General features: G+C 42.7%; 1 protein-coding gene across 2 annotated transcripts; it reads left to right on the forward strand.

The window, feature by feature from the left end:
• The first annotated feature begins 428 nt into the window (after positions 1–428).
• On the forward strand, positions 429–12,436 carry eftud2 (elongation factor Tu GTP binding domain containing 2). Of its 2 annotated transcripts, none has more exons than XM_046415867.1 (28): positions 429–585; positions 1,264–1,379; positions 1,487–1,649; positions 1,815–1,893; positions 2,018–2,093; positions 2,307–2,372; positions 2,465–2,500; positions 2,758–2,848; positions 2,941–3,023; positions 3,146–3,312; positions 3,557–3,681; positions 3,798–3,861; positions 3,968–4,058; positions 4,198–4,333; positions 4,541–4,668; positions 4,903–5,096; positions 5,177–5,288; positions 5,381–5,521; positions 5,703–5,804; positions 6,121–6,203; positions 6,460–6,546; positions 7,748–7,874; positions 8,390–8,477; positions 8,570–8,688; positions 8,997–9,091; positions 9,236–9,389; positions 11,632–11,739; positions 11,822–12,436. In XM_046415867.1, the coding sequence occupies exons 2-28, from the start codon at positions 1,275–1,277 to the stop codon at positions 11,915–11,917; spliced, it is 2,916 nt and encodes a 971-aa protein (XP_046271823.1). In that variant the 5' UTR covers positions 429–585; positions 1,264–1,274; the 3' UTR covers positions 11,918–12,436. The 2 variants fall into 2 exon arrangements, with proteins under 2 accessions (XP_046271823.1, XP_046271824.1); XM_046415868.1 differs by lacking the exon at positions 429–585 and adding an exon at positions 791–930.
• The last annotated feature ends 626 nt before the right edge of the window (positions 12,437–13,062 follow it).

Here is a 13,062-nt window from a genome sequence, read left to right on the forward strand (position 1 = left end):
TATTTAAAGCTTATTTCTGTTAATTAATTAATTATTTCTGTCAATTAATTAATTTTTCACACGGTTAAGAAAATCTCACCGTATGAAATGTAGCGCCATGTGGGATATACTCACTCACTCAAGTAGGGAACCACCCGCCACTCGAACATCAAAGTAAACATGAAAGCATACTAAGACTTCCGTTTGAGGCAATCAAAATAAAACTGTAATATTTGACAGAGGCGTTCAATTACATCTTGAGTGTGGCCATAGATGTGTTACATCCGAAATATATGTAACATAATTTTAGAATGTTAAACAAAAAGTTGTTTATTTATTTTTTGTTTTTGTTTTTTTGTTTTGTTTTGTTTGCTTCTTTGGTTGAAGCGATACTGGTCCTTTGGAATGTCGATACGGCACTGTTGCAGTGGGGGCGATAGTGCGTATAACGTCTAATTCTCGACGCCGGCAATAGAAGAAGAAAGCCGGAAGCAGTTTCTCGTGCGCATGGCGCTTTTTGAGAAATTATTTATCTTCTGAATACATATCCAACTTTTACCTGGTTTGGAAAATAATAGTTGCCGAGTGCATTATCCCAGAATACAGGTACGTGAGCGTTGCAACCAGTACGTTATATAGTGTTGTGTTGTACGTTATCGTCAGCTAAATCGCTAACAACAACGTAACTGAATCGTCGTCTACGGTCATTCATTTTTTACTTGTTAGCTAACTAGCTAACTGCTAGTTTTCGGTTTGTTAAGGACGTTGCTGACATTTGAAAAGGAGTAGTTCGTAGTCGTTAGAAGCTTTCACTTTAAGCTAAATCGTTTTTGTTTTTTTTGGCGACGGGAAGCATGTGCATACTTAATAAATAGCAATTCAGCTGGCGGCGCGTGTTGTGCTACTTGCACAGTTAGCATTTACTTTTTGTGGTAGCGTTTAAAACACAAGGTTTGTGTGTAAGCTGATTTAGCCTATGCTTAGTTATTTACTGCGTTTAGGAAATTATCAGGGCTACATTGCAAGACAAGTATTCATTTTTAAGGAGACGTGAACAAAACAAGTTACTGATGTAGACTCACGTTGCAACTTTTAACGTTTAGGTAGACTGTAAAGTCACTGTTAGCAAACTTAATGTTTAAACATTTCTAGTCGTTGATAAAACAGAGAAGCAGAGAAATGAAAAAATGTGCGTTTTAAATTGTTAATATCGTGTCTCCTCTTCGCATGACAGAACGTAATATGAATTTGATTAATATTAATTAACCCTTGTCCCTCTTTCAGTTCTCTACAAGATGGAGGCTGATCTGTATGACGAGTTTGGGAACTACATCGGTCCAGAACTGGACTCTGACGATGATGAAGATGATCTGGAAGCTGAGGACAGAGATGTTGACGAAGTAATGTTCAAAATCGGTGTAAACAGTTACACCGATTACATAGTGCTAATTAGTACCCTGAATTGCTAAATGTCATATTTATTGGTTCTAACTCTTTCCTTGTGCAGGGTGAAAATGACGATGATGATGAACCTGCTGATGCTGATGATGATGTCCCGGGTATGGAGGTGGTCCTGCATGAGGACAAGAAGTACTATCCTACAGCAGAGGAGGTTTATGGGCCTGAAGTGGAAACTATTGTCCAAGAGGAAGACACACAACCTCTCACAGGTTTGATTCAATGAAGAGACTTGTGACCTGTATTTGCAGAGTTACATTAAAGTACATAGTATTTGTTACTTAACACACATGTTTTCACACACTCGAGTGTGAGTGCTCATAAGTCATATGCTCTGAAGGTAAACACACAAAAAAGCTACTGTTTTCTCTCCTCAGAGCCAATCATCAAACCTGTGAAGAACAGGCAGTTCACCCTGATGGAGCAAGAGTTACCTGCCACTGTTTATGATATGGAGTAAGTTATCTGCAGTGAGAAAAGTGCTGTTAAAGCATTTTACTCAGCCTTGTGTACGTCCCAGTACATATCTGCTGTTTGTCTTAGTCTTTCAAGCTGAGATGTTCCTCCTCTCTCTTGGCAGATTCCTTGCAGATTTGATGGATGGTCCTGAGCTAATCCGTAACGTCACTCTGTGTGGTCACCTTCACCACGGCAAGGTAAGAGTCTGTGCCATGGCTCATTCTGGCTCAGTTTCTCTTTTAGCCATGTGTCAGGGCTCCTCTGGAACATTTAGCCAAAGAGAACGTCTGTTCCTAAGATGAAAAATGTAAGTGGATAGGAATGTTTTGGAGCATATGCTAATAACATGGTTACACTTTAAACCTGTGTGTGAGTCTTGGGGATCTAATGAATTTGTTTACTCCGTTCAGACCTGTTTTGTGGACTGCCTGATTGAACAAACACATCCAGAAATTAGGAAGAGAGATGATGTGGACGTGAGTATTGACTCTAATAAGAAGCACGTCTTTGCAGTTCATTATGCTTCTTTGTGTGAGAGCAGATACTAACATGACCTTGACTTTTGCAGCTCCGATACACAGACATCCTCTTCACAGAACAGGAGGTGAGTGGTTTGTTTGCATTGTGGCATAATGATGACGCTTCACTGCATTCTAAAATACACTGGATTACCAAATATTAGAATGGCAGGGCACAGTATACATGGAAACATCATCCATGACAGAATACAGTTAAATTTGACCACTTGACTTGACCTTGTCATTAGAGCTGATCAGTTTAACAAAAGTTTCAAAATGATAGAATTATGTTTAACTTGCAATGCAGGTGATTCACATCTTGTGTAATTTTTGTTTCCCATAGAGAGGAGTTGGTATCAAAAGTACCCCTGTCACACTGGTCTTGCCAGACTCCAGAGACAAATCCTACCTGTTCAACATTATGGACACACCAGGTATTGTGCTGCAACTGTATTCTTTGATTTCCTGAATGTATGTTTTGATTTATAACAACAGAAAGTGATCTAAAACCTTGTCTCCATCAAAGGCCATGTGAACTTCTCTGATGAGGTTACATCCAGCATCCGGATCTCAGACGGTGTTGTGCTCTTCATAGACGCAGCAGAGGGAGTGAGTCGCCTTTTTTTTTCCTTTTTCCTGTTACATCCTCGCCCACTCCTGCATTCTCTCTGCACGTGTTATTGTTGCTCCTGCTTTCCTATAAGCCAGACCTTTGTGTATCTGTGCACCAGGTCATGCTGAACACAGAGCGTCTCATCAAACATGCAGTTCAGGAACGTATGGCCATCACCATCTGCATCAACAAGGTGGACCGACTCATTGTGGAGCTCAAATTGCCGCCCACAGATGCTTACTATAAACTTCGCCACATAGTGGATGAGGTCAATGGTTTGCTCAGGTAATACTTTAAACCTAATGTCTACACTGTCTAGAAAGCATGAATATGATGATGTGCTGCAGATTGACAGGTTAAGTTTTCATTGAGAGCTGTAATATTGAATGAAAGGCATTGTGTACATTGTTGATCCATAAAATTATCTGTAAAGGACTAAAGAATATTCTTCTTTGTGTAACCATACTGACTTTTTGCTGTAGTGCCAAAATCAGACACTTCATGGTTGGACATTTCTCTTTCTTCTCAGCACATACTCGACAGATGAGAACTTGGTGGTGTCTCCTCTGCTTGGAAATGTGTGCTTCGCCAGCTCTCAGTACAGTATCTGTTTCACGCTGGGGTCATTTGCAAAGATCTACTCGGACACCTACGGTGAGACGACTCTTCCACTTGTGCTCTCATGAATAGTGAACCAGCTCATCTTTTTCTTATGTCATGCCTAATTACAGGTAATGAGATATTAACTAAGCATTATCTTTGTGGTGCAGGAGACATTAACTACAATGAGTTTGCTAAGAGGCTTTGGGGGGACATTTATTTCAACCCCAAAACGTGAGTAACTAGTTTGGTTTTCAACCAAATGCTAATAAATGCAAAAGTCAGACTCTTCCTTTAACACATTCTTTTGTTATCTCTTCTCTTCTTTTCTTCTGTTCAGCCGCAAGTTCACAAAGAAAGCTCCCAGCAGTAATTCTCAGCGCAGCTTTGTGGAGTTTATCCTGGAGCCTCTCTACAAGATCCTCTCACAGGTTGGACATGTCTCACATATATTCTCTCAAATGAGTTATAAGGCAACACGGCTAGCGCACCACCTTCAGGCTCCACCTGGCTCTGGCTGAGTTGTAGACCTCAGTGTGTAATCCTCATCCAGATCCTCTTTGCGTCTAGGTGGTTGGGGATGTGGACACGTCTCTCCCCCGAGTTCTGGATGAGCTGGGGATCCACCTGACTAAAGAGGAACTGAAGCTGAACATCAGACCCCTGCTGAGGCTCGTCTGTAACCGCTTCTTTGGAGAGTTCACGGGTAAAGCTTTATTGTTTTTAATCTGTTTGTGTGATTGTATTATGATTTTGTTATTGAATGTGAAGAATTTTTTTTTAAAGCACTGTCTAAATAAATAATATCAATACTGCAGAGACTCTCAGAGGCACTGTGTCCATCTTACTGCTTCATTCAAAGTGTCTGCTCATCATTGTAGTTTTAAGTCAAGCGTGAATCGCTTCCTTGCAGGCTTTGTAGACATGTGCGTGCAGCACATCCCTTCACCACATGAGGGTGCCAGGAACAAGATCGAGCACACGTACACAGGAGGTCTGGACTCTGAGCTGGGGGAGGCCATGGCAGAATGCGACCCTGATGTGAGTATATAGAAGGCAGAGCAGGAGTCTCAGCAGCAGATATGATGTTTTTAATTGGCTTGCAATGAACGAGCTGTCAAATAAGCCGATTTCAGACAACGTCGAAAAGTTTTGGTTGAGCCCTCTTATGTTTATTTAGAAAGAAGTGTTATGTTCCAGCAGTAAAACATTCCTGCCCTGTTTTCTGTGTCTCTTATCCCTCATTCCTGTAAACCTCCTGTTTCTTGCCTTCAGGGTCCCCTGATGTGCCACACCACTAAGATGTACAGCACAGAGGATGGGGTTCAGTTTCATGCGTTTGGCAGGGTGCTGAGCGGGACCATTCAGGCGGGCCAGCCTGTCAAGGTTTTAGGAGAGAACTACACCCTTGAAGATGAGGAGGACTCCCAGGTCTGCACCGTGGGCCGTCTCTGGATTTCAGTTGCCAGGTACGCTGCAGGGCAAGTTTTTAGAGCCAGAAATCAAACACTGTTAGTATTAAATCTTACTGTTCCATCTGCATTTTTAGATACCAAATTGAAGTGAATCGAGTGCCTGCTGGCAACTGGGTTCTCATCGAAGGTTGTGACCAGCCAATCGTCAAGACCGCCACAATCACAGAACCCAGAGGGAACGAAGAGGTGAGGCATAAGAGAAATGACAATGAAATCTATTAAAAACAAAACACTTAATCAGAAACATCTTAGTTCACATTTTTTATTTTCTCTGACAGGCTCAGATTTTCAGGCCACTGAAGTTCAACACTGCATCAGTTATTAAGATTGCAGTGGAGCCTGTGAACCCATCAGAGCTGCCAAAAATGTTGGACGGACTGAGGAAGGTCAACAAGAGCTATCCGTCTCTCACCACAAAGGTATGTCTCACCACACAGGTGCAGTAATGGGTCCAGTGCATAGCAGTTTAACTACTGAATATCCAGGTAACAAGTGAAATGACATTTTGCACAGTTTGAAACAAGATAAATTTGATCATAACAATGAGTATGGAGCTGCTGAACTAAATTATGATTGTCCATATGTGTGTCTGTCTTTCAGGTGGAGGAGTCTGGAGAACATGTAATCTTAGGGACAGGAGAGCTCTACCTGGACTGCGTCATGCACGACCTGCGCAAGATGTACTCTGAGATCGACATTAAAGTAATTTTTGTCACTGCTGCTTTGTTTTAATACACAGCGTGTTTTGGCTTCTGCTCGTGCAGTGGAAGAAAATTTCACCCACTAATTTTGTCAGTTTTGAAGTACAGTTTGACAAATAAAACTAGCATGATGTAAGTAATATTACAGCAGTGTAGTAATGTGATGATAGTAAATTAATGCTTGGATTTTAATAATGTTTATAATAAATATTTATAGATGTCATTTACTTCCATTATTTAGAATAAAAACAGCCTTAACTTGAAAGCACTGCACAGGAGTGGAAACTTTGTGTAATTATGCTCATCTTTATCTGCAGGTTGCTGACCCCGTCGTGACCTTCTGTGAAACAGTTGTCGAGACATCATCACTCAAGTGCTTTGCTGAAACGCCCAACAAAAAGTGTGTAGCAAACAGCATTTTTCAGACTTGTCTACATGAATGCGGTTACAAGAAAGCTCACTTTAATAGATTATTAGTCAAAACTCGCATCTCCACATTAATCCTTTCTTACATGAGCTGTTAGATGATGTATTTGTAGTTGGGAGTTAAATTTGTGCAGGGTTTTAGAGTCTCTGTCAGGGTTGGTCCTTCCCTCTGGCCGAGTGTCTCCCCAGCCCGGAACGAGTGATTGACGGCTGTGTGATGTGATTGACAGGAATAAGATCACCATGATTGCTGAGCCCTTGGAGAAGGGGCTGGCTGAGGACATCGAGAACGAAGTGGTGCAGATCACATGGAACAGGTACAATGTACAAGATATTTCCATCACACTATAGGAACTTTAATCTTATGATGTCTTAATTAATTGAAATGATATAATGTGCCCTTCATGCTGGATGCATCCATACATTTTTCCCCTATCTGTCTGACGTCGCATTAATTTCACCGTATTTCAGAGCCGCTCTGACCGATCATTCATTCTTATTACTCCCTCAGCTTGCAGAGATGAATGAGCAGGCATGTAAGAACTATGACGGGTTCCTTAATTAACTGCTGCCACTGAAGAGGGTAGAGACGTATAGAAATGCCCAGGGCTGTAATAGTAATTCAGTAAGTGCAGTCTTTGGGTTCGTGGGTAATCTTTCTCTTAACTCCATAGGTGTGCTACCCAATTTTCATTCATGGAACAAGAGCTGCACACACTCTGATGTGCCTGACAATCATTTTAAATTTTGAGTATGGAAGTGACAACTATGTGCTGCGATAATGGTGCTTTAACTCGGCCTGCCATGTCTTTCTATTTAATTTAATTTTGATTTCATTTAGGTCTCTTTTTTTTGTGTAAGTTTTGAAAACTGGCAGAAGAGTGTAACAATAAGCTTCAGAGTCAGGCTGGATCGACCCATGTGGACCATTTCAGTAATCGTGGATTTCTGCTTCTTTGTCAGGTCAAAAGGGGCATTAAAAACTGCAAGTGTAAGAAAATTTGAATATAAAAGCAAGATTCATTACTTACCTTTTTCTTTATATAAAAATTGTACGTCTCTGTATTTGGAAATATAAGCAAAGTAAAGGACAGCCTCCTGTGCATGGTGACAAGTGTGTCCTCAGCAAAAATCCTCCTCAGCATATTGATCAGTTCACTCACGGTAATTGAATCATGCACTAAAAGCATGCAGGAATTTTCCCCTCCCCATGTGTGCTCTGTTCATGAGTGACTTCTTGTCACTACTTGGCTCATCTGTTAGGCCATCTGGACCCAGCGGTGCCAGGATGCAGCAGAAACGCCAGAGAAGTGACATACTTCACACACACACACACACAAACACCATTAAACTAAACCCTGCGCTCTGCTCCTCCTCATCCTCCTCCTCCTCCTCCTCCTCCTCCCCATTAACCCCTCTGTCCCCCCCCCCCCCGATCAGTCGGTCTTCTTAATGTTCCCGCTGACATAATGTGCAGACCTACTTTCAAACAGTGGCTGTTCTGTTTCCTCACGGCAGGAAGAAGCTGGGAGAGTTTTTCCAGACAAAGTACGACTGGGATCTGCTGGCCGCCAGGTCTATCTGGGCCTTTGGACCGGACACCACGGGACCAAACATCCTCGTAGATGACACGCTGCCGTCAGAAGTGAGTTTCGTACCAGCCAGGCTGCCTAATCACAGCCGAGCAGGGCTGCTTGTTTGTCTGGTGAAAGGTTTATGGTAAAGTTTGTTATTGGTAACTGGTAAAAAAATTTTAACTGATAAACTGCTGCGTTCCAAATCTTAAGAGGCATATAGAGCCTTAACAAATATTACATATGTTTTTAACTATGAATTTAATTAACTGTGTAAATGTTGACTCTGATTTTTATCAAATCAGCAACCAAACCCCAAAATATTTCAGTCACAAACAGTAAAAAGCAGCAAATCCTCCCACATGAGCAGCTACATCCAGGAAATGTTTGTGATAAATAACTTGATTTAATTTGACTAACCAGTCATCATTTTTGCTGTAGGAGCGACACACTAATAATAACTGCATTTGTTTGCACTTTATCTACACAGCACACCTGTTAACCAGGATTTACACAACCCGTATATGGTGAACACAAATGACTTTTTTGAAGCTAAATCTTGACTTCCTTTTTTCCTCCTCTGTAGGTGGACAAGGCGCTGCTCGGCTCGGTCAAAGACAGCATCGTTCAGGGCTTCCAGTGGGGCACCAGGGAGGGGCCTCTGTGTGATGAGCGTAAGTTCGCTGTTGGAACGTGAGCACAAGGAAGATGTATTATCCTCGTCACTGCTCTGTTGCCATAACTCAAGTCTTTCTGTTGACCTCAGCCATCAGGAATGTCAAGTTTAAGATCCTGGATGCAGTCATTGCTCAGGAGCCTCTCCACAGAGGAGGAGGCCAGGTCATCCCCACTGCCAGGAGAGTGGTGTACTCCGCTTTCCTCATGGTGAGCCCCACCCCCTCAGGCCTATTGTTCTTCTCCTCTTCCATTAGCTCCTCCAGACTTCCCTTTCATCCTCACTTTCTTTAATGTTCCATTACAGTGATTACAGTTCAGGATTTTGCTGATGTACGTTCTTTTTAATTGTAGCGCGATAACGTTTCCCCCTGCGCACTTTTGGCTTCTTCTCTCATCTCCTTTGGCTCCTTCACTACCCCTTTCATAAATCTGTTGGTCAGCTGTACATGACTTGGCCATGCATTGTGATCCAGGCTTTTGTCCTTGCCCTAATGTTGATCTGTCTTGTTCTGCAGGCCACTCCAAGGTTGATGGAGCCCTATTACTTTGTGGAGGTCCAGGCTCCAGCTGACTGTGTGTCTGCTGTATACACAGTGCTGGCACGAAGAAGGTTGGTGTGCTGTCTTTGTCCTCTTATCAGCCTCAGAAATGCCACGCGCTGACAGTATTTCTTCAGACCTCCACAACACAAACGCAGTGGTTATCTTTGAAATACAGGGAGTTTGAGTTCTTAAAAACGTTTGTCTTCTAACAGGGGTCACGTCACCCAGGACGCTCCCATCCCGGGCTCTCCTCTCTACACCATCAAGGCTTTCATCCCAGCCATCGACTCCTTCGGCTTTGAGACTGACCTTCGCACACACACACAAGGACAGGCCTTCGCTCTGTCTGTGTTCCACCACTGGCAGGTGCACAAGCCAGCTTTCCATCCAAGTGTTGCCCAAACGTTCAGAAATGTTTATTTTCGCAGCTGTGTTTTCAAAGCGGAGTTGAAATTTTTTGTTTCAGTTTAATTCAGTTCAGTTGCATCCGTTTCATATATTTAGTTATTTTTGGATTTTATTTTGGTATTTCCAATCACTGTAAAGTGAAAATCGGAAATACACATAAATTGTCAGCGAAATAGAATATCAGAATGTGTTAAAGGATAGGTACGCATTCTTTCCCCCCAAATCTTTAAACAGTATTGACATGTACTTCACATTTGTACACTTCAAAAGTTACCACTCACCGCCTCTGTGGAGATCTTTTCTTCATGCGGCTTGAGTGGAAGTGATCTGGGAACAAAATGCGCATACATTCGGTGCATCCTGAACATTATCTGACTTGAAAATGACACTTGAACGGTCTCAGTCAGACAATACAAGCGGGCTTTTTCCAAAGTTAAGTAAGAGAAAACATCTATGGAAACAAAATGGGGGAATTCGGTACTCAGAAGACTGTAAAATGAATACTGTGCCCCTCCCCACCTTTAGTTTGACCAACTGGCTGCTGAAGCCTCATAAGAAAAGAATGGATTTTGTGCTGTCAGCACCTGGATAACAAATACGCAGTCCATGATGGAAGAGATTTGGTTAGCGTGACCCCTGCTCACATGCACCAACTCACATGCAGACAGAACTGGCAGCTTGTGCAGCAGAGTGACCTAACTTGTGCACACGTCTGCCACTTCGGCTGAATCGGTTTTGATGTGGAGTAGAGCGGAGTGTTGAGTCATTAAGTTGTAGGCTTAATGTGGCCGTCTCACTCTGCCTGGCTTGTCTGACATGCGTTTGTGTCGGCACTCTGCAGAGCTGTGTCAAAGAATATTTACTCCACTTAGGGAGAATTAATACTTAACAGCAAAGTCAGTCATCTGGAAGGAAAAAGAGGTTTTCCTCAGTGCAAATATTTAATGTTTTATCCCCCCTGTTATTCCTTTGGGAAATGAAATGAAAGTGTTCGACAAGAATCTGGCATGAATTATTTACGTGCTTGTCCAAACACTGGAAAAAAAGGATGCAGCCTGAGAGCGAACCTTTGGGGAGAATGCAGAATAAATGAAAATGATAGTTGGGATTTTACAGCCATAGATCTGTTAAACTCTTGTTGCCACTTTTTTTTCACTGTAACGTATCACTTATTGTCAGTCGCTGCAGTCGTGTCGTGGCACACAATTTGTTTGGTAAAACTGAATATCAAGCTTTTAACAGTAAGCAGTGCTGTCACTAAATCCGATTTCTCCTGGGATTATTCCTGAAATTCAGCAGAAACCGAGCGTTCTACTCAAACTGTCATCATCATGCGCTCCGGTGTGGTGATTTATTCCTGCATCGCCCAGTCCTTAAAGAGAAGATGTACGTTTTTCCCCACGAGGCATTCCTGAGGCCAAATACCAGTCACCTTCACCTCTATAAATTATTTCCTTAAGGGCGGCTACAGAGCTTGTACCTGATACCACCAACAATCTGCTCTGCTACTCCGGACAGAAATGATTCCTGTCCTACTGTCTTGTACAATGTGAGTAACACAGGAATCGTTGAACTGTGCTGTTAGCCCCATTAAACTCGAGGCCGCATTGTTCCTTCATATTGGTGCGATTGTGGACTGCCAGAGCTTCAGATTGGGCTTCAGCCACTCCATTGATTATTTTTTAATCTGTCCTCAAGGCTATGAATGTCTTTTTATTCCTGACAGGACTTCTCTTCCTTCTCTCTTTGCATTAAGGGTGAACACAGTATGATATCCATGACGATGAGATCATTTTGTGAAGGTCGTACCATAAGCTCCTTAAGAAAATGGATTTAGTGATCCATTTTAACAAGCCCGTGAACACTTCTAACTCAACCTGCCAGCTCTGCACTGATGCCACGTTGGTTACAATCTGAGGGGCTGACGGCTGTGACAGGTTGCTTGTTTGTGTTGATGGATGCACTCCTGACTCAGTAACAATGGCCCAGACTCGCAGCTGAATCAGTTATTTGGCGAAAGGTCAGGGCCACTATTAGAAGTGTCCACTCAGTTTGTTAAAGCTCAGAATGTGATGCGTGTTTCATGTTGTCATATTGCCTCTCAGATTGTGCTTGGCTGCGGGGATTTCCTGTGTTGACCAGCCGTCGTTGCCATTCGCTCCCCCTCTGTGGGTTAACTATTGTTTATATTTCCTTTCAGATTGTCCCCGGTGATCCTCTGGACAAGAGTATCGTGATCAGGCCTCTAGAGCCTCAGCCTGCCCCCCACCTGGCCAGAGAGTTCATGATCAAGACCAGAAGGCGCAAGGTGAGCTATTTTTCTACCATTTTGTCACTTCTACCCGTGTATCACTTTGCATGACTGATGGTGTGTGTTTGTTATTGTGCAGGGTTTGAGCGAGGATGTGAGTATCAGCAAGTTCTTCGACGATCCTATGTTGTTGGAGCTGGCCAAACAGGACGTGGTGCTTAACTACCCAATGTGAGAGAGCAACACCAACCGCAACCTGCAGCCAAAACATCGACAAGTCGCTCAACTGCAAATCCTGCTTTGTGAAGGACATTTTGGGGTACAATCTGACCACAGTAACACAGAATCCATACAACATGTTTATAGATTCAGGTTTACACAGTCAGTATTCTCAATCTCCAAAGACTCCATTGCTCTCTTATTTGCTTGTCTCCCATTTCCTAATCCTCAGACCAATAATTGTTGAAAGGGGAGACCATCTGGATGAATCTTTGGATTAATGTAAACCTATGACAACACACAGCCCTTACTGTCACTGGTTTTTAGAAAGCAGCTGTAGCAGCTTTGTCAAAGATGGCAGAAGTTTGTTGTGTCTCATCTCCTTTCCTGTATTTTGTTGTTTTTTTTTTAAAATGTACAAATTATCATTGTTTTTGTAGAGTAAGATAACTTGGAAGCCTTTTTAAAAAAAAAAAAATGATGTCATTGATCGGGTGTAAGTCAGAATAAAAGAAGTCTTTGTGTTTCGGAGAAAGATGCATCCATACCTTTTCTGACCTTGAAAGAAACCACATCCTCACAACTCTGTTACTGTTGAAGGCTTGTGGGGCTCATACGATGATGGAGGTGGTATGTAGAAGTTGGGCGGATGGACTGCGGTGGACTCAGTTGTCTGTCTGTGGGTTGAGAGTGGTGCTAAGGTGGAGATTTGCTGATGTTTGAGTGATTGGTGCGTCTGTTTGCGACGCTGTGCGGGCGGTGACTGATGGACAGGCTGTGGGATGATTGGAGGCAGGCGGAGGGGACCCAAAGGTCACCGTCACATGACCAAATAAAAGCAAAGGGAAGGAATGATGCAGGATGCCAAAGATGACAGATGTCAGTCCGTAAACCTTTCGGACGTGTTGAACACCGATGAGAGTGTTGAGGGGTACGAGCACCTTAGCTAAGACCACGTCCACCTGTTTGGTTTAAGATGGAAATAATCCCATTAAAAGGATTAGAAATTGGTGTGATGCTGGTCTCTAATGTAGTTATTGTCACAATAAGTAATAAACTACCAGACACAACCCAAGTCAGCCACAACGTGCTGTGATTTTTGAAAAGTCGTGTTAGCATAAATGGATTAAACTGAGCCCAAACATTGACAATTTCAGCATG

This window comes from Scatophagus argus, chromosome 16, assembly GCF_020382885.2.
Source record: "Scatophagus argus isolate fScaArg1 chromosome 16, fScaArg1.pri, whole genome shotgun sequence".
NCBI lineage: Eukaryota > Metazoa > Chordata > Actinopteri > Scatophagidae > Scatophagus > Scatophagus argus.